This window comes from Solenopsis invicta, chromosome 7 (genome assembly GCF_016802725.1).
Source record: "Solenopsis invicta isolate M01_SB chromosome 7, UNIL_Sinv_3.0, whole genome shotgun sequence".
NCBI lineage: Eukaryota > Metazoa > Arthropoda > Insecta > Hymenoptera > Formicidae > Solenopsis > Solenopsis invicta.
In genome coordinates, this window is record NC_052670.1 from 668,331 (window position 1) to 688,655 (window position 20,325).

The window sequence follows — 20,325 nt, forward strand, 5'->3', positions numbered from 1 at the left end:
CCGGCATACGACCCGCGGCGCATCGTTATATATTTGGCAATAAAGATAACACATTCTCGTTTAGATTCAGCTTCCCATCATGCCGAGTAATTAAAGCTAACCAGATAAGAAAGCCCGCACGGGGCTCCAGCACGAAAAATGGTCGCACCGTGCGCGCATTTCCCTCTTTAGCGCGAGTAAGCCCTTACCGAATGGAATGAACCGCGCGGCGTAACAAGATCGGCGAACAAAACGCGCGACTCGCGAGCTGCCAATGAAAGGAAAAAAAGAAAGAAACGATGATCGGACGAGCGGGCGTGAGGTTAACGACATCCGACAAGAAGTTTCTGCACCTGCGGAATGATATCGTATACGGCAAGAGTGGGAGAGAGGAAAGAGACAGGTGTCAAGCGACGTAGGCGCGCACGACGCGCGTTTTAACAAAACACCTCCTCCCTTTCTTTCATCCTCCTCTCGCGCGCTAGCGAGTAACATCCCCTCAACTATCTCGTTTTTACCCTTTCCTCCGGATCGCGTCCTCCTTCTCCGTTCTCCGATGAAAAAAAACGAGAGAAAGAGAGAGGAGAGAGGAGAGAGGAGAGGGGGAGGGAGAGGGAGAGAGAATTTCTCGCGTTCGACGGAAGCCTGCGCAAAACGGCGGTGCGCTCAAACGAGGAGCGGACGCGCGGTGGCGGCTGGCGTCGTCAGTCGTAGCGAGAGAGCGTGGGAGAGCGTCGGAGGGAGAGAAAGAGAAAGAGAGAGAGAGAGAGAAAGGGAGGACCGTGGGAAGCTGCGGATACCTGGTGAGAGAGAGAGAGAAAGAGAGAGAGAGAGAGAGAGAAACAGGGAGGGTAGGCCGCGCGCGCGGTGGCTGATCGAGAGAAAGAAGGTCCGGTGGCGGGGTAGCGCGGTGCACGGGGGTGAAAGGGTGACGCGAGAGCGAGAGCGAGAGAGAGAGAAAGTGAGTACGCGTTCGCGTCTTTTCGACGTCGACGCAACCGGGTTGGCGCAGAATAGCTGCTCAGTGCTCGTCGAACGGCGCCGCGCTGCGACGGGACGATGCCGCCGCGCCCTGCGCCACCGATCGACCGATCTCAGGTACGCGAGAGAGGAGATTAACGTTCGGCGAAGCGTGGCGAACGCATAAACGGGGGTGTCCACGGCGAGCTCTCGCGCGGACGAGTTGTTTCGCAAGCGCCACCGCGACGATCGCAGGATCGCGAAAGCGATCCACTCCGCTTCTATTCGCATACGCGCGCGAAGCGAGAGCACTGATCTCGGACGCTCGGACCATCGGACCATCGGACGCGGCGATGATCGTCGCGAGAGAGAAAGAGAGTGTGAGAGATTGCTGCACGCGATGCATGCTCCATGAAAGTTCTCGAGTGTCTTACGCGATCTCCCGGTCGGAATCTTCGGCATCTCTTGTGAGCGATCGAAAGTCATTCGCGCGAATAAGACGCGTATAGTCGCTTTGGAGAGGACATGTATTCCCGCGAGTTTCGCCGCGAATCTCCGTCCGATCCATTCCGTAGCACGAGAGATCGCCCGGGGTAGGTAGGTAGGTAGATAGGTAGGTAGGTAGGTAGGTAGGTAGGTAGGTAGGTAGGTAGGTAGGTAGGTTGGTTGGTTGGTTGGTAGGTTGGTAGGTAGGTAGGTGACGAGGGAAAACGGGTCTTCGTCCCTTTGTAATTTGCCCTATTATTTCCTTGGAGAATACCACGATCTCACCGCTAGCAATCTATACCCGCGACTTCAGACGGTGCCATAAATTGGTGTACTTTGCCTCGTTCGCCGAGCGATCGCGAGCGAGTCGTTTCTCTAGAGAATGCTCCAAGACCAATTGCATCGAGATGAATTGACTTTGTTTATCTTGGATTTTTTTTGACCTTCGAAAAGACTATGATCCAGAGGACTGTGCAAATTCGACTCGTGTAGTTTCAACAGTTTTATCGTTGAACCGTCCTGTGATGGCACGATCGAACACGAGAACGGTTTGTCGTCTGCCGATGAAAGACGAGTCTTTCTCGATGTCGAATCAATTTTTCCCCGCGTGTCCATTCTCTCGCCGCGATTGTCGAAATGATCGTTTAATTCGGCAAATGTTAGGGGAGTGTTCCGAGTATACACCCGGGACGTAGAAGTGTTACGCGCCTCGTGAGAGCTTTTACGCGACGGTTATAGCGCGAACGTTGATGTTCCTTCTCAGCTAAGAAAGTAGTTAGAGCGTATCTTCAGCCAGACACACTTTGGTCCGTGCCATCCTCTCCTCCGCACGATGTTATTCACATATTTTTCAACGTTTTCTTTCGTGAAAGTAATCGAATAAAAATGCTATCGCTACGTGTCGAGAATAGTTTTTAACGTAAAAACTTATTACTATATTTGCCGCGAAAGATGACGAATTTTAAACGTTAATGGATGTTTAAACGTTAATGGATTTCCTGACATACTCGAATTATTTACTAACAAAATGTAAAGTCGCGGACCAATTACTAAATTTACTAACGACTGTTTTAAAACATTTGAATTATAAAGCGTATATAGCATTTTTTATAATTTTATAGTATTTAAGTATAACAATTAAAGCGAGAGTAACCGAAAAATATTTTAGATTTTTAACGGAAATTATATGTTCAAATAAATAAAAAAATTATTTTAAATATACACAACAGACATGCAATTTATGTGTGTAATTTTTGCAAGGTTTGCGTTTCGAAATCTCGTTTGCGCTGTTCTCTATTTTTTTTTTAATTATTTATTAGTACAGAGTTTACATAAAGCCTATATTTTATAAACTTAGATCGTTGATTACAGTTTTAATGAATAAACTAGGCTAATGAATAAAACGGAATAAATTCAAATTAGTATTTCAATTAAATTCTGCTTCTTTTTTTTTACGAGAACGGTATCCGTTATTTTATTTTTACGATTCGTTTTCCTCTATTTTTTTGTTCACATTTACATCTTTTCGCGAAATGCCTGTTGTCAGACGTGTCATTTGTTCTTTACCGTCGAAATGTTATTTACAATTGTTTATAAATATTTGAGTGGGCGGTGTACGTGTCTATGAATACGCGTTACGTCGCGTGCACATCAGATAAAAAAATTGTAATCCGTGCAGATTTATTCGCGTACGAGCGCGGATATTTCATCTTTATATGCCGTAATTCGATTGCGACACTTTTTAGGTCCATTACAATGACGAGGCGCGCGCTCCACGGCGACGGAGATGCTCGACGTGCGCTTGGCACGTTAGTGAATTTTCGCCGCATAGGAAAGAGAGGCATAGGTTATTGATTATCGTGAATGGCTTTATAAATAACTGATCGTGTAGGAGCACTCGTCGGAGACGCGTAAATATCGCTTAGCGAGTCGTTCTTTAAAATCGCTACCGATACTACCCCGATACTGCCCCGCGCGATACGGAATCGCGTGGACGCACTCGATCGAGGAACGCCCCGCCGACTATCGAATCGCGAGATTGCGAAAAATCTTTGCACGCTTTATTTTTTTTTATTTTTTATCTTTTTTTTTTATTTTTTTGAGACGAGAAAGATTGCTGCGTACTAACGGGAAATAGGTGTCGGAAATCTTGTTTAAACCATGTGAATCAAATCGAATTGCGAAATTGTACCTAATTCATAAAAATAACGAATTTTAAAATATTCGCATTTCCATCATCGGCCTGCGAACGAGGCATATCGAAATGTGTGGAATAATTTTGTATCTCGTTTAAATTCTCGGCTCCGTTAAGCTTTATTAATAAACGACCGCGTAATTTAAGCTACTAAATGTATCCTGCGTCCGGCGAAAATACTCCACATGCTAAATTTTTCATCTATTTATTAATTCACGCATCAGAAAGGGAATTCTTCATGTGAGGCGTTTTAAAACTCTGCTTGTACATTCAGAAGGAAAGTACGGTTTAGTTTGGTGCATAAGAAAATGAGGATAAGGAAGATCAGCTAGCGAAAGGATTATAGCTCCTTACGCGAAATCTAATTAACGACACGTCTTCTGTCTGGTTTTCGCGAAGAAAACTCCAACGAATTTTTTTCACTATTTATACCTATACGTGATAGGGTCGGGATATCGCGATCGATTAGGGGATGCTCTTTCAAATTGCTGAAGGTACTGATGCGCGGTATATAGGGCGGCAGTAATAGATTGACCGGAAGCAAGTTGTCCATCGCACTCATGCGGGATCTCTTCTGTATAATACTACCAGCACGAGTACCAGTTAGTGTGGCCGTTGATAAATTGAAAATTACTCTGACGCGATAATGGATTGTCCATCGTCAAATGTAATACAAGTTTTTGCTCGAGATCGAAAATGTCTGTTCCATTGCATTTCTCCTTCGTTATATATATATATATATATATATATATATATATATATATATATAACATAAAATGAATGTAAATATATTTAATTATTTTCAATATTAGCCAACGCTTCGTTTAAAAATTAATAAATGCACCGCGGTGTCCAGTAGTAAAACGTAAATTATAAAAATTATCCTCCAAGACCGAATTGAATCATCTTTCGGATACTGTCAAAGGCTGCTTCTGGTAAAGAAAAGTTATTATTACATTGATTACGATTCCTTTTTTGGACACGGATTTGTTACTATTGGAATACACAGAAATGAGTTTAATTTTATTAATATCGTCACATTGACAAAAATGAATAAAACCTTTTATATTATTACATCTTAAATTGAAACGTTTCATGCGATCCGAAATGACGTTATACATTTTCATTTATAAATACGATCGCTCAATAAATGTCACTATTTTTTTAAATTCCGTAACGGACATCAGTGAAGAAACATTGTGATAATGCTGATTGAAAATACCGTAAAATACAGCACATAGCTACGATCGCGTTATTTATTGAAAAAAAGGCGAGTAATTATAATTAAAATTAATTGAGCACTAAACCGCGCCCAACTTTTTCTACTTTGACTTGGCGTTTGAGAATAATTCTGATATTAAAAAGAAAATAAAGTTCTCGCGGAGATAATTTTATCGTAAAATTGTGACGTTGAATTATAAATTCTCGATCGAAGAGACCGAGAGAGTCTCCAATGGGATAATAAGTGCACATAGCTAAAAATTCTGCCGTGCGACTCAGTTTGCTCGATCACTGTTTTAACGATCAATTCATTACCACTTGATTCTGCTTGTACAAATAATTTGGTCAAGAATTAGATTTTCTCTCTCCGCAGTCTAGAATACATTTTTCAATACATGTATCAAAATTCACATGATTATCATTTATATGTCGGTTAATTTTATTATTGATCTTTATTTTAAATGATTTTTTTATACGGTAACCTAAATACTTCGCTATCCGACGTATAATAAAAAATGACTTTTTTCATGTAACGATAGTCCTTTGAAGGAATTTCTTTTTATCCTAAGAATTTTTTCGTTATATCTAGTGTCCGTCACTTGACTTTTTATGTGTGGCACACGAACAGCTTGTCCATTGTGATAATGGATCTAGAATTGATCTCTTTGACAAGACACTTTGAGGTGTCACGTCTCTGCTTCATCAGGAATTGACGAGGGATCCTAATTGTTCGTTTCATTTATCTACACATTTCCGTCCAAACGATCGGCTATAATAACTGTTTTACTTGTGACACGATGATAGAAATAATTTTAAAAACTGATTTTATGCCATATTCTTGAGTATAATTAAGTGATAAAGAAGAAAAGAACGTTAGATCTCGAGTAAACTTATTGTTAGTATCTTTAAATTTGTTGGTAATTACTAATGCAGATAAAGAATAAATAGGTAGATTGAGATTTCATTAACATAAATGCGTGTTACTGAAAGTTTTATACAATTTACCCGGAAATCTAGAAACTCCGTGAAAACTATTTAGTTTGTTCCAACAACTGTCATGTATCCTCGTGAAAACATTCCCTTTCACAGCTGATGCTTCATGCCTCTTTACCACTTTAACTTTGTAATTTTGTTGAAATTCGTAACCAAGCTTCGACGTACAATTTAATTAACGTGAGTGAAATCTGCCACCATTAGGATATTTTCTAAATAAATTCTACTACACGTTTAATTCGCGTGATTACACATGTCCGCGAGTCGCAAGAACGTTAGGAATGTCGATCACAATTATTTCAATGATGCATTTTCATAATTGAAAATTGATAGTTTATATATACATTGTAATTAGATGTGCCACAGCGCTGATCATTGGGGCATCGGAACGTGTTAAATGAGGAGTAAATTCACAAAGCCCATGCAAAGTTACGCGCAATTAACTGGAAGATGTACAAACTCGCGTAGAGAAGTAGCTTGTCCACGCAACTGTTATGAATTTTTGCTGTTAAGCAAACTGTTAAGCATTGTTTGCAGCGATGCGCGATTACAGTTACACAGACGCCGTAAAAGAGAGACATGATAACGGCAACAGATACGAAGGGCTGTTAAGAAGTTCGCACAATGATATCCGCTACGCTATGGTTCTTTTTATCGCTGTAAAAATGATAATATGAGAGTTTCGTAGGAAAACTATCGAAATTTCAAACGAGAAAACTTTCGCTTTTCTTTTTCTCACCGATTATCCTCGTTCTATGAAATCACCTCTCGCCTTACGATACGCTTCGAGTTTTCGAGACACTGGCGGCACCCGGGTTTGCTTAAGATGCTTACAAACGATGTCGTTGATATGACGGTAAAGCTGCGATCACACTATAGTCTCTTGGTACACAAGTTGAATTGTACAACTTCTCAACTTCTTTCGCTCGTCCTTCTCCAAATTTAATTTCCACTTTTGTTAGCAATTTGTATCTTTATGCTCTGTTTACACGTTAGCGTATATATTTATCATATACTTCATGAGAACGTATATATTTATCATATACTTCATGAGAATTAGGCGACCTGATTCAGCCGAAATACTGCCACGTAATTTTATATATGATCCGTCGAAGAACCGGGTCTTGGGGCGTAAAGAGAGGGGACGGGGGGAGGGTGGGGGGATCGATATAACTTTCAACTTGGCGGCAAAAGTCCAATTACGTACGTACGCGCCGAAAATTATTAAGGTAAAGTTCCTCGCGGTTGAGTGCGCGAAGAATTGAAAGTAACTTATTATAACTAAGTTACTTTATTCGTATAAATTATGACCTCCCAATTTTGCGTTTTGCAGTGAAACTACAGTATAACCAGTGAGTTCATTTCGCGTCGGCACTTTTGATCTTCGCTTGGAGCTCTATGTAATCATTCGTCATATTAGAATTCAGAATCGGATAGAACTGTCTTATCATAAATAATAATGTGATTATTCTTTTTCTTTTAAGAGGGTTTTCTGCTCTCGAAAGACTATATAGGAATTTAGGAACGTATAATTGGACATTTTTTAAGATACAATTAAAAACTGATATATCATATAAAACTACGTTCAGAGTAAACGCATTTTTTTCAATTCTATTTTTATTTCAATAAAATAACACAATCCAATGTGGCAGCGAAATTAGGTCTGCACCGCGAGCACAGTCAACGATATGCACGGTAGAAGTCATACTATTAATCTGAAAGTAAAAACGTTGATTTTTTTTTAATTAGTGGACTTGTGGTTTTCACCTGAAGTAGGATCCTTAATATCGCATGCATATTTTCAATATGATGACAGGGCGGAGAGAAAAGTAGTTTCAATTTTACTCATTTTTTCCTCTTATTTGCTTTCCAAAAAAAAAAAAAAAAGAGGGAGAAAATCAACTTGGAATAAATAAGTTAGAAATTAAATTTTCGTACGTTTCTATTGCGTTGTATCCGAATGAATTCGCTCAGGAACAAAAAGTGCGCAGTAAGATCTGGCGCAGTAAGATCTGCGTGACCGCAAAGTTTTTCGTGGTACTGTGATGCAAAACTTTGCAGTGTAACTGGAAGAATATCTGATTTGCGCAAATATCAAAATTAAATACAGTGAGCGGTGCGAGCGTATGGCGTTGCACGCGGAGCACTCGCGTTTTTAAACAGTTGATATTGCGCGTGTTATAATTAAAGTTGGAAAAGTTATACCGGGGCAAGAAAAATAAAATTCGTTGGTAGAAAGAACGTACGCGTGCATACGGTATCTCGCGGACGCTTTTGATTCAGCTAGACCCCTTCGGAATTTAAATTTATGAAAGCTTCGAGGCTTTTAAGCAGCTGCTTATATCCTCGCTACCTTTGTGCGCAGAAGATAGATCAGCGAAATAAGCTTCCTCAGAGCGAACAGCAATTTCCCTACGAGGAAGATCCATCAGCGAAATCTGGCAAGGAAAATACACGACGGAATGCAGTTATATACGCGGCACGATAATATCCCGTCCAATTCTTCTTTTCATTGTGCAAAACTCGTTCCGTAAAATGTGATCCCGAAAATACATTCGACGATGCATGCACAGCGGGCACAGTGAGCTTCCTAGGAATGTCCTACACTTCTGTGATTTGTACCAGTCAAACACATTTCTCATACTCTTGAATTCTTGTCATGCAGCTAAATTACTTGCAGCAGAAATTGTAGAAAATGGTGTAATATCGTGGCGGCGGCGGCAACGCAGTTGCGACGAAGGAGGGAGCGAAAGTAGGGGAGTTCAATCGATCCGAAATTGAAGCTCTTTATTGCACAAGTGACATGTGTCACATAACGAAGTGATTAAGGCCCAACTTACAATTACTCCGTAGAACTAGCCGCTTGATGCGAAGCGATTAGAACACGTGGCTTAAACTTGGAACGACTCGACGAAAGCCGGCTTATTTAGAAGTAATGAGAAAGTACTTAACGTTTAAAACTATCCGCTATTAAAGTAACCTAGCGTTGATATCTATTTGCTCCTCGTTTCATTTCCCTCGCGTTCACTGGCGAAATCTTATGCGCTGCATTTTACATGAACATCCAAAGACTATTTTCGATCATTTCGTAGGGCGCTCGAGATCATAAATTTCAGTCGGGTCAATCGCTAGTCTGCTATCTCTTGCGTGCATTTACGAGCAAATTCGATTGAGAGATGAATTCCCGTAGGAATCGATATGCCAATTCGGTGAGTGGTGAGTTTGAGATTCTACTGGAATAATAAATAGGAGACGAATTTACGAGGGGAACAATGTAGATATCTATTTTTTCCTCTCATTCGTACACGATTGAAAAATTAATCATATATCGCATGTCCACTCAAATTTTTCTGTTAATTTAACATAAGATAAATGTGCTATAAAGTGACATAAATGTCGTGTAAAAAAACTAATACGAAACGTGTAACATTTTGATACACGTTAGAGACAGAGTGGAAGCATATTTCTTCAGTAAAGTTAACATTCTGTATATTGACACGTATATTTTATATTCATTTATCTAAGAATTTATGTTTGACAATTACATTATTTGTTTGTTTACCCATAAATAAATTATGTTACTTTTTAACAGCAAGAAATGTCTTGAAAATCAGTTTAACACAAAATAACAATTGTACGTTAGGTTAAATTAACACTCGGATGTGTTAAAAATTCAAAGCAAAAATTTAAGCAATGACTGATTTTAACACAAATATAAAATGTATACGTTTTGCAATGCGTTTGTAACATTGTTTTCCATTTATTTTTCTTTCTTACGTCAATCTTATCTTAATAATTCTTCATTCTCTTTCGTACTTATTCGGTACCTTTTTCCCCTCTTGTTTAAAAGTCTTCGTGTAAAGGGATTTTTAAAAATAAAATTATACATTACTTTCTATCAAGACAACAGTGTAAGACATGAATCGCGAATTAAATTTAAATCCAGACCTCCCCCCTTATCAAAAGCGTATCCTCGAACTTATTATTGAATAATACACCACGCAATATGTTTTATCTCTCAACCACTGTACTTTTCTCGGGAAGATTCGACATCTCTTATAAGCGCGTTTCTATTTTTGTCGAGTTTCAGCGTCGAAATTTCATTTTGCGATAGAAACTTGGTAGTGACGTACCATGTCATACGATTTAAATCTCCCTTTTGTTTTCTCAGTCTTCATCCGCGCAGACACTTGTCCTCCTTCCGGAAAATCGAACATTTTCCAAAGTGGAAGTTTGTTACAGATGAAACACACAGTGGATTACGCCGCAATGTCGATTTAACCCCTTAGCCGCTAAAAGCGACTATTGTTACTCGCGCAACAACCGTCCCTGTGTGTGTACAGTCGCGCAAATCGCGGCGATAATGTCACGCACTACTGCGGTATAATGGTTACAACATATTCGCGCTGTTATTTTAATGGCTGGAAGCGAGAATACATTGCGCAATCTTCATTTGTTTTATAATCTTTCTCGCGTTACTTTATTAAGTTATAGCGCCGTGAATGTGTGAGCGTAAAGATCAATTTAGCACGGCTGTGGCGTGATAACGAGATGGCACGAGAATCTCCACTTATTTTTAGAAACTCAGTTTTTATGCATTAGCATCCCAGCATCGTTTAACAGTTTTTCTGACGGTGTATAAAATTAATGAGTACGTACTGTTATATTGTAGAAATATTTTACAAATGTAAAAAAAAGGTAGCAAACGTAAAAAAAATTTATGACGGATATACTGTAATTTGAGGTTAAAAGTTACAAACGCTTTTACAATACTTTTCTTTTCATCGTTTTCTTTGTTCAACCAATAACTCAAATTTCCGACAGTGGAGCTTTTCCTCTTTCGTTTTATAACGGCGAGTATGGACAGATAAACACGATTTTACTTGGAGCACGCAGGATCCGTACGAAACTTTTATCACCCTGTGTTTCCGAGGACTTTGCAAAACAGGGTGCGTCTGTATATAATCGCCGTTCGCTATTTGCCGTATTCGCTTACACAATATAAATTTCCTATTGCAAATGCAAAGCGTGTATACGTAATGTGCAAATCCTCATGCACATTCTTCCGAAACTGGGTTAAGTCTCGAATTAAATTTTCCCTTACCGGGGTAAAACGTCCTCTTCGTCGTCCACAGGGGAAAAAAGATCGGGCAAACTTTTCGATGCAGCATTCGCCGCGTATTTACGCGTTCCATTTTATTCGGTATCATCGTAATACTCGTTTTACGCGTCCGCGTAAAACGAGTATTACGACGATACCGACGTAACTCTATTTTTATTTGTCACACATATATATATACATCGCGGGACGCGATGATAATATAAAAATTAGTGATGCATGACGCAGTGCGGTACAGAGGGTGCCATAAAATTAGCTCTCGTGTACCTATCTGTGCGAAATTTAGTTTCTCACTATCGGTGAGAAAAGAAGCATTCCGTACATTGCACGTTAAGGGCAGCATATTGCATATAATCAAATGTCAATTCAATTACAAACTTATTTCGATGCATTTATGAGAAAAGTTTCACAGTATAAATAATTTCGTTTCTCCATTGCAGATGGTGTAATCCGTGGATACCGATGACCACGTCGATCCACGGTTCTCGCTGGCATCAGCCGATCGATCGTCGATCGTCGTAAGCGGCGCGCGGAAACCAAGATGTGACGGGCAATGTATCTCTGACGGTTTCTCGCATTAAAGACCAGACGCATAGCGCTGGACTTAATAGTAAGTGCTTTGTCATTCGGAGAGATTGCCTAACAAATCGTCGCTCTCGAGAGCGACGAAAGACAATTCGTTGGTTAAGAATTAAGGCCGCTTCGCTCGGCAAATGCAATTATCTTAAAGTATTTTGCCGGAGAACCGGAGAAACTCCCTTCCGGTTTCTGGCTTGCTTCTGAAGCTCCGAATTACACCTTGATTTCGCAGCTAGTCTCGTCACAATTATCGATCATTACATTTATCGTGACGCCATTCGCTATTCGCCATCCGCCATCCGCCATCCGCCATCCGCCATCATCTCATAGGTCGAAAACTTCTAAAATTAATTTGTTTATTAGTGTAAGCTTATTACTTTCGCAGTTCACAGGTTCAACTCGACGGTATATTTGCACAGTTTAATTAAAAATATGGAGGATAATCTAGCTAACGTGTATCATCATGTTACACAAAATATTTTTCAAATATTGCCGTGGTAAATATTGCTAGGTCATATATAAATTGAAAATTAAATAACTTTTTAATTACGCAAACGACAGAGATTTACAATCCACGACCCGATTCGTGATTAATGTCGGAACAGGCTCGAAATATTCGACAAGTGCCCTTTCGCGTTCATGCCAATTGCGCCTCATCGATTGCTATTGAGAGACACAGAGGCACACGCGGCATTCCGCTGTTAATACTCCCGCACTCGGAACATTACGAGTTAGCATTTGATTTACTAATGAAGTGAACGATACACGCTAATACGCCGCGCGTATAATTCTAATACTATTATCCGTTTGTTATTGTCTCATGTTAAACTCATGAAATCAATAGCCTTTTGTCAATGCGTGGGAATATGCCGTCGTCGCGTTCCTAATAGGAAAATGTTACGAGCTCGCTGTGCTCGCGCGAATGCGCAAGTGCGCTCGAAATACGAGAGAAGTCATTTTTGCGTGGGTAATTATTATTTTATGCTCGCTGAGAACAAAGCATTAACATAGCAGAGAGTTTACGTTTAATATTGGAAGCACGTGCAAAGAAATGCCAACATTTTGCGTACCTTGTTCCACATAAAATAAATCTTTTTTTTTCATATTTATTTAATAAAAAATATACCTATATACTACAATATAAATAATAGATGTATATTTTTTGAAAAATAATAAAGAGAGATCGTTTAATTTTAAATAAATTACTATGGTGTGTGGTTTAGCATGCGTCATCAATAGCACGGAACAACAATGCAACAATATAATAATACACAAAATGTTATTTAAACTGAGCTTTGGAATTGGAATCGATTGTACTTCCCGTTCTAATCAAAACTCGGAAACAACTATGAGTTACTGCAGTTGACGCACTTTAATTGGGATATTCCAGTATTATAAGCTCAAGCAGACTGAAATTCTATGAATAGCGGAGCTAAACCATCCAACAAATTAAGCGAATCGGAAATATTTATTAAATGAATGGGAAAATATTTCTCTCGTTATTAAGCATTTCCATCTCGATGTTTTCCATTTCCGATTGTGGTGAATTTCATTTCCAAAAGTTAGAACGAGTTAAGGTGAGTGCTGCGGTGAGTGATCGAGACAACTCGTGTGTAGCAACGCGCGCGCGCGCGCGCGCGCGTTTCAATCGGTTACTGCTTTGGTAAGATTTTTCCCCTACCTTAACAAAAAATGCATTCTGGCGAGACAATGCGCAATTCGAAAAATGTTAGCGAGAAACGCGTGTGTACACAATTGCCGCTCGAGAAACACAGGGTGGTCTGACGTTCACCCTCTCGTAGTATACTCGTTGTGCGGCAACGCGTAAGACCGCGCCGCGCCGGCGTCGCGTAACGCTACGTATACCGTATCGCTGCTGCAGCACGTGAAATAGAATTTATTGATTGCGCGAAATTTATCTCACGTGACGCGATACCGACGAAAAATATGCAGAAACGCCCGTTCAATCCACACCTCACGGAATTTTAAGGACGGCAATTTGTGTGTGTGTGTGTGTGTGTGTATTCGGTGGGTGGTTGAACGCGACCCACCGCTTTTAACACACTCTACCCTGAAAATTCCAAGCGTCCGAAAAGCGAGACACGTTCACGCCAGACCGCATGACGTTTTAGGGAAATTTCGACGCTCGCGCTGGCACAATTTTTCCTAAATGGCGATCCTATATGGCTCAGGCTTGTAATTCAGTTGGAGGTGCGAAACCCCGTTGGCGATGGAGTTGTAATCGAATTGTTTGGGACGACGCGCGTTCAGTCATGGACGCTGTCGGCGGTGCGAGCTCTAACTTCGTTCCTCTTTTTCCTTTTATTTTATTTTTTTTTTATTTTTTTTTTTTTACGAAAACTTGTAATGTACAGTCGAGCGAATTTCACTGGTGAACTGTTACGCGCAGAATTACGTGCATTTTGCAGCTCGAAATACTTCGCGGTGAAATAGTCTGTATTATCTGTAAAGTCTTTCGACTCGGCGCACTCATCGGAGACGTCTCAGTCGCGTGCAGATTATCAAGTTCTTGCACAGTTTTAAATATTATATCGAGAGGTACGTGTATACGCGGCGATTTCCTGGCAGTGGGTACATTCGGGATGCGTTTGCACGGGATGCATTTGTGCAATGCGGGTGTTGAATAACACATTACTATTAACGCCGCGCGTGAATTTAAACGATATTGATCGCGATTGCGCGGCTAAGTGGAACACAATACTGTCGATTTGAAATCAGCCGGTCGTCTCATCTTTCTACGGCTGCACCATGCTGTGCAGCGAGAGATGTCTGCAGCAACGAAACGAAGAACGCGCCTTTGCACGAGAGACGCAGCGCGCAATCGATCAAATAGGAATCGGATAAGCTTACAAAGCCGATCTCGATGTTATGTATTATGAAAGTTCCGTGATCGCTTTAATCAAATACGCCGCTTTAACTGCGAATAACCGGACCGGGATATTTCACCGACCGATTCCCGAAAGCTCTCTTCTCTTCTCTCCCACCGTGATTTTTTCTGACGATTAACATCTCTCACAGTCGCGATATAATTCTTTCCCTTTTTCCACCTCGCGTATTGCGGTTCGCTGATTCGCGCTGCGCCGCGCCGCGCGCCGGGACGAGTATTAAAAGCCGTTCATTGAAAAACACTCCCCTGCTGTATCGTGCCGCTTTATTCGTCCCCTTTCGGCATTAACTGAATCAATATTTACCTCGTAGGGGCGAACGTGTGTAATAATGAAGTTTGACAGTTCTCTCGCACTTGAAATTGGTCGGTGTACAGAAGCCGAGGCAGGGACAGTCGGAGAAATGAGACGGACGGAGGGAGAAAGCGAGAGACTACGAGTACCCTCGGATGATGAAGTACCCGACGGTTTTGACACGACGAGCGGCAAACAGAATGGAGTTACTACGGGGGAGCGATGTTTTCCCGGATTTCCAAGTGGTAATTACGCGGAAGTGAGAAAACGTGAAAAATGTTATTCCGCGCGACCCGTTTCGATCGTTATCTCTCTCGCCGAAGGAAAAGAAGAGCTCGGATTTAAGAAACTCGGTCCCGCGATTCTCTCTTTCTCTCTCGATATCGAGAAGGCGGCTTTAACGATTCGAGAAGCACGAGAAAATCGCGGGGCGTTCGGCGCGCGTTGACCGTTTCTCCGTGACGGTATTGTATCGGCGCGTATTAAATCCCTCGATATTTTTATTGGCGACGCGACGTTTCCCGCGCGACGTTTCCGCGCGCGAGAGCGTGACAAAGCCGGGCTACTTGGCCGGAGCACTCGGAGCACGAAAGTGGAAGCATTTTCCGCGTTTTCAGTCCTACCGCAGGCTCTCGTGCAGAAAATAATACCTCGTGCGTGCGGTCGAATATAGGTGCTGCAATCTGCGAACCGATAATTTGTAACACGAAGAAAAGGCTGCGCCACACACTGCACGGATGCTTGATGTTGCCATTTATTAGGAACATTAACGATTTTACCTATTGTTACATTTTCAAAGCTAACTGTGCGATCTGATTTTCATAAATATGCATATTTCATAAATATACATGAATAATGATGATTGCTTAACTCTGTGACCACGGGTCCATTTATTCAGACAGCGTACGATTACCTTTACCACAAAAATATATATCAAAATAAATTGAACGATAAATCTACAGGGATTGTTGACCAGGGTGATGCAAAATTTAAATTCTCGGTGAATAAAAGTGTTAGCGAGTTAGTGAAAGGAAAAAATGGAGCTGGATATGGACGAGTTCAAAGTGTTAAATGTTCCCTTAAACGGCTCCAACTGAATGAGACGAATACACCTTTTATGTTTGTTTTAATTGTTGTTGAATATTTTGACAAAACTCACTTTGATACGAAACCACGATGGTATTCGGCGGCGAAAAAAAAATTGCAAACGTTTCGAAAGTTGAATCGCTTTCGCGCACGTACGCGCGTATGTATGAGAGGCACGCATATACGTATCTCTCTTTTTAACGGTGATGTGATTTCCATCTGTAACTCAACTTGTTATTGCCGGTCGAAAAGTTTGACTTGTGAGATAAGCGAATTAGATTGGCGAATGCCAACTGATTTCCACAACCGCACAAGATTTCATGCACAAGAAACGTAAAATCTGTATTTATTTTCGTTTGAAACGACATTTCGAATGTATACCTTGCGATCGCGTCGATCGCGATTACTCGAAACGTCTTGACAAGTACAGCTGAGATTTTGTACGGAATTTATATTCCACCTATCGAACATTGAATTTCTCAAGGTAGATTGACTTTTGCATATCTCAAGCTACAGCTATCAGAGTCATGTGAATTGCGGTATAAAGGGAAAGAGAGGGAGGATCAGAAGAAATAAAAAGCTTCGACTCGCAATGACAGTGAACGATCTGACTTGCAGAGGGTATCCCGGACGACATGAACTCGAGCGGAGAATCCAGCGGAACGATGTCGGAAGATTACGAAGTCGGAGGCTGCAGCGTGCCGGAAGAGGAGACGGGCTCGAATCTGCCGACGTGGGAGGCGGTGGCAGCCACGCTGACCCTGGGCTTCCTCGTGCTGGCGACGGTGTTGGGCAACGCGCTGGTGATTCTAAGCGTCTTCACGTATCGGCCGCTACGGATCGTCCAGAACTTCTTCATCGTCTCGCTGGCGGTGGCCGATCTCGCGGTGGCGATCCTCGTGATGCCGTTCAACGTAGCCTACCTGCTGCTGGGCAAGTGGATCTTCGGCATCCATCTGTGCAAGCTGTGGCTGACGTGCGACGTGCTCTGCTGCACCGCCAGTATCCTCAATTTATGCGCGATCGCGCTCGATCGTTACTGGGCCATCACCGACCCGATCAATTACGCTCAGAAACGCACCCTCAAGCGAGTCCTCGGGACGATCGCCGGCGTGTGGATCCTCTCGGGCGCGATCAGCTCGCCGCCGTTGGCCGGCTGGAACGACTGGCCGGAGGAACTGGAGCCAGGCACGCCCTGTCAGCTCACCAGACGGCAAGGTTACGTCATATACTCCTCTCTGGGCTCCTTCTTCATTCCGTTGCTGCTGATGAGTCTGGTCTACCTGGAGATCTTCCTGGCGACGCGCAGGAGGCTGCGGGAACGAGCCCGGCAGAGCAGGCTCGGCCAGATGCAGTCGACCAGGCATCGCGAGACCGACGACGCCGAGGAGTCGGTCAGCTCCGAGACGAATCACAATGAGCGCTCGACGCCTCGGCTGCAGGCGAAGCCGTCGCTGATCGACGACGAGCCGACCGAAGTGACGATAGGCGACACCGACCGTCGTCCCACCAGCGCCTCCACCAGACGAGGTGCCGGCGGCGCCAGCGACGCCGTTCCCACCACCTCGACCGTCTACCAATTCATCGAGGAGCGACAGCGGATCTCCTTGTCGAAGGAGAGACGCGCGGCGAGAACCCTGGGTGTCATCATGGGCGTCTTCGTCGTCTGCTGGCTGCCCTTCTTCCTCATGTACGTCATCGTGCCGTTCTGCCCGGCCTGCTGCCCGTCCGAGAGGGTGGTCTACTTCATCACGTGGCTCGGCTACGTCAACAGCGCTCTCAACCCCCTCATTTATACCATCTTCAATCTCGATTATAGAAGGGCGTTCAGGCGGCTGCTGCGAATCCGCTGAGCTCTCCTCGCGCGGTTCCTTCGCGCAGGGGCGCGCGATCGGCACCCCCTTTGGGCTTTGGCGGAGAGGGGGAGATCCGAATCCCTCTCGTCGATCTCGCGGCGATCGCCTCTTGTACGCCACGACTTCTGTATACCCGAGCCTTCCGTCTGCAAAACCAGCGGGAGTCGTTCGAATCAAGTTCTTCGTCCACGGGAAAAGCGCGTCGGGATGGCGATACGTCGCGATTAACGGCAATTTAGACGTCTCGCATACCCCGATCGCTCGTTCGCGCGCAGCTCATTACGCGTTACGCGGTACACGCGGTGAAAACTTGGCGCAGTCAACACAGAGATGACGATGACGAGTTACGAAATGGCGAAGCTACGACTTGGAGCAAGTAAGTTACCAGCAAATTCGCAAGATTACTACCGTTTTACCGCCGAGTTACCAACTTCCCCCCGCCCACGAAACTTGATAATTTATTTTCGATTACCGCGTCTAATTAAGGTATCAAGCGTGTTAACGCGAGCGGTTACTCCAATGAGTAGCGATGAAGAAAACACGGCCATAATTCCCTACTGAAGGAACACGTGATAACGCACTGTTATTTATATCAAAGGGAAGAGAGGAAAAATACGTCAATTTCGACGTCACGAGCAGACATAACGGCGGAAGATCAAAGGTCATTATTACAATTGATAGAACCAATTTATCCCTAGTGTTTGATCCCTGAATCAAATACTTGCGCAAGGTTGTGAATTATTATATATAACTTTCCAAGTAAATTTTTCCTTTTTATGGAACGCGAAAAGTTGAACGCCATAAGAATCTCGAAAATCTCTTTCAACTGATGGTATAACGAATTGCCGTGAGACTCCGAAAGAGAGAGAGAGAGAGAGAGAGAGAGAGAGAGAGACAGAGAGAGAGGGAGAGAGAGAAGCGATGTGCACTTATCGTCGGAACCTGCCTGAAAATTTATCAGGAATTCCGAGAAGACGTTGGGGGAAAATGGATACGGTTTCATTCGAGAAGTGCACGAAGCCCATTGCAATCAAGATTGGCAGCCAGGCCGTTGCCGCGCCGCGCGCTAATCCGGTCCTCGAGAGCTTTCAAGTTGAAAGAAAACTTTCCGCGGGAGTGATAAAGGAAATTATGCTTCCTGTGTTGGCCGGCGCGACCACCTTCCCCGCGAATGTCATTATGTAAAGCATCGTCGGCTCTCTATATGGATTTTCTCTCTTCCGTGGTTTCGATGATGAATCTAGCTGCGCTGGAAGATGATTAATGATTGAATTTAGCGCCCGGGAGCGTGTAAATGCGATTTATCGCTAGATCAATAATGCTCGATACCGGCAGTGTAATGGAATCGAGGTCATCGGGGAGGTCTCTCGCGAGAAGCTATCGTCATTTCCTTTTCTCGTCGCGCGCACAGTTTCCGTCTCCCTCCCGCGATGAGATGTCACGAAGCGACGCGACGCGACGCGACGCGACGCAACGCAACGCAACAGCGGCGGCGAGAGCAAAAGAAATGTCTCTCTTCGTGTGGAGTGTGTCGAGTAACCGCGCGTCTGTCGGCGAAAGAAGAGGACGTGTGCTTTTCTTCTACCAACGAGACAAACGGAGAAATAATATCGTACGTGCGTTTCTAGGTAGGCGCACGCGGTAGACGCGCGTACGTCCACCGAACGTTAACAATTGCAAGTATTACGGTTGTGAATAATTAATAATAGTACTGTAAACCCAAGAGCCCCGATGCGCGCGGGGCACGTAGCGTAAGGAGGCATTCGTTCGTCACCACCGAGGCGGTCGTTTATTCGCGGGGCGTGACTTTGAAATCTCTGCGGTTTTACGACACGCGGCGGTCGCGACTGCGGCCGTATAAAGTCGCACACGCGGCAGCTCGTATAAAGTCGCACACTTTCAACCGCCTGCCGACGTATTCACGCGTTGACACGCGATTATATCGTCACTCGTACCGCTACAAGAGTTTCCCCAAATCACCGCTATTTATTATAATGACGGCTCTCTCTCTCTCTTTCTCTCTCTCTTTTTCTCTCTGTTACAACTCCCCATGAATGAAGCATATTCATTCCGACTTTTTAATATTCAACTTTCGTGACTGTGAGAGTGACTGCCTCACGATTTACAACTCTTCATCTCTTAATTCGTCATCAAAACACGTTCCAGTCGTAAATAATAGAGAATAAGCTTTCGTTATATTCATTTATATCCTCCAGTAGTTTAAACTTTTGTTGACTCTAAAAGACAAACTTTTGTCGTTCCACACAGAGAGAGAGAGAGAGAGAGAGAGAGAGAGAGAGAGAGAGAGAGAGAGAGAGAGCGCAGAGATCGTGTATTTTATTGAAAATCTTTCAGCGAACACACAGAATCGGAAATACGATTCCTCATTGTCGAAACTTTTCGCTATTAAGAATGGTTTCGAAGGGTAGAACGTACAACTCTCAAGTGAATATCCATTTTTGCGTCTCGCTCCTTGTTGCCGATCAATAAGGCATGTATCGGTGATTACGGGATACTGTGTAGATCTGCGTACACGCATACACGCACACACGAACACACGTACACGTACATCCGCATACCTTGACATACGCGAAGTACTATTTATATGACCACAATACATTTTAAAGTATCTTTAAGGATAAAAACGAGGGA

The 20,325-nt window shown here is 43.0% G+C and overlaps 2 protein-coding genes across 4 annotated transcripts in view; one reads left to right on the top strand and one right to left on the bottom strand.

Annotated features, from left to right (window-relative positions):
• Positions 1-20,325, bottom strand: part of LOC105200442 (delta-1-pyrroline-5-carboxylate synthase) — a 54,604-nt gene that overhangs the window by 16,222 nt on the left and 18,057 nt on the right. The gene's annotated exons all lie outside the window — the stretch shown is intronic.
• On the top strand, positions 812-19,535 carry LOC105193512 (tyramine receptor 1). Of its 3 annotated transcripts, XR_005575232.1 has the most exons (5): positions 812-1,077; positions 11,393-11,562; positions 14,751-14,976; positions 16,436-18,049; positions 18,160-19,535. XR_005575232.1 is itself a non-coding variant. In XM_039451891.1 (4 exons), the coding sequence occupies exons 3-4, from the start codon at positions 14,769-14,771 to the stop codon at positions 17,668-17,670; spliced, it is 1,443 nt and encodes a 480-aa protein (XP_039307825.1). In that variant the 5' UTR covers positions 812-1,077; positions 11,393-11,562; positions 14,751-14,768; the 3' UTR covers positions 17,671-19,535. The 3 variants fall into 3 exon arrangements, 2 of the variants coding, with proteins under 2 accessions (XP_039307825.1, XP_025991529.1); XM_039451891.1 differs by having other exon boundaries at positions 16,436-19,535; XM_026135744.2 differs by lacking the exon at positions 14,751-14,976 and having other exon boundaries at positions 819-1,077; positions 16,436-19,535.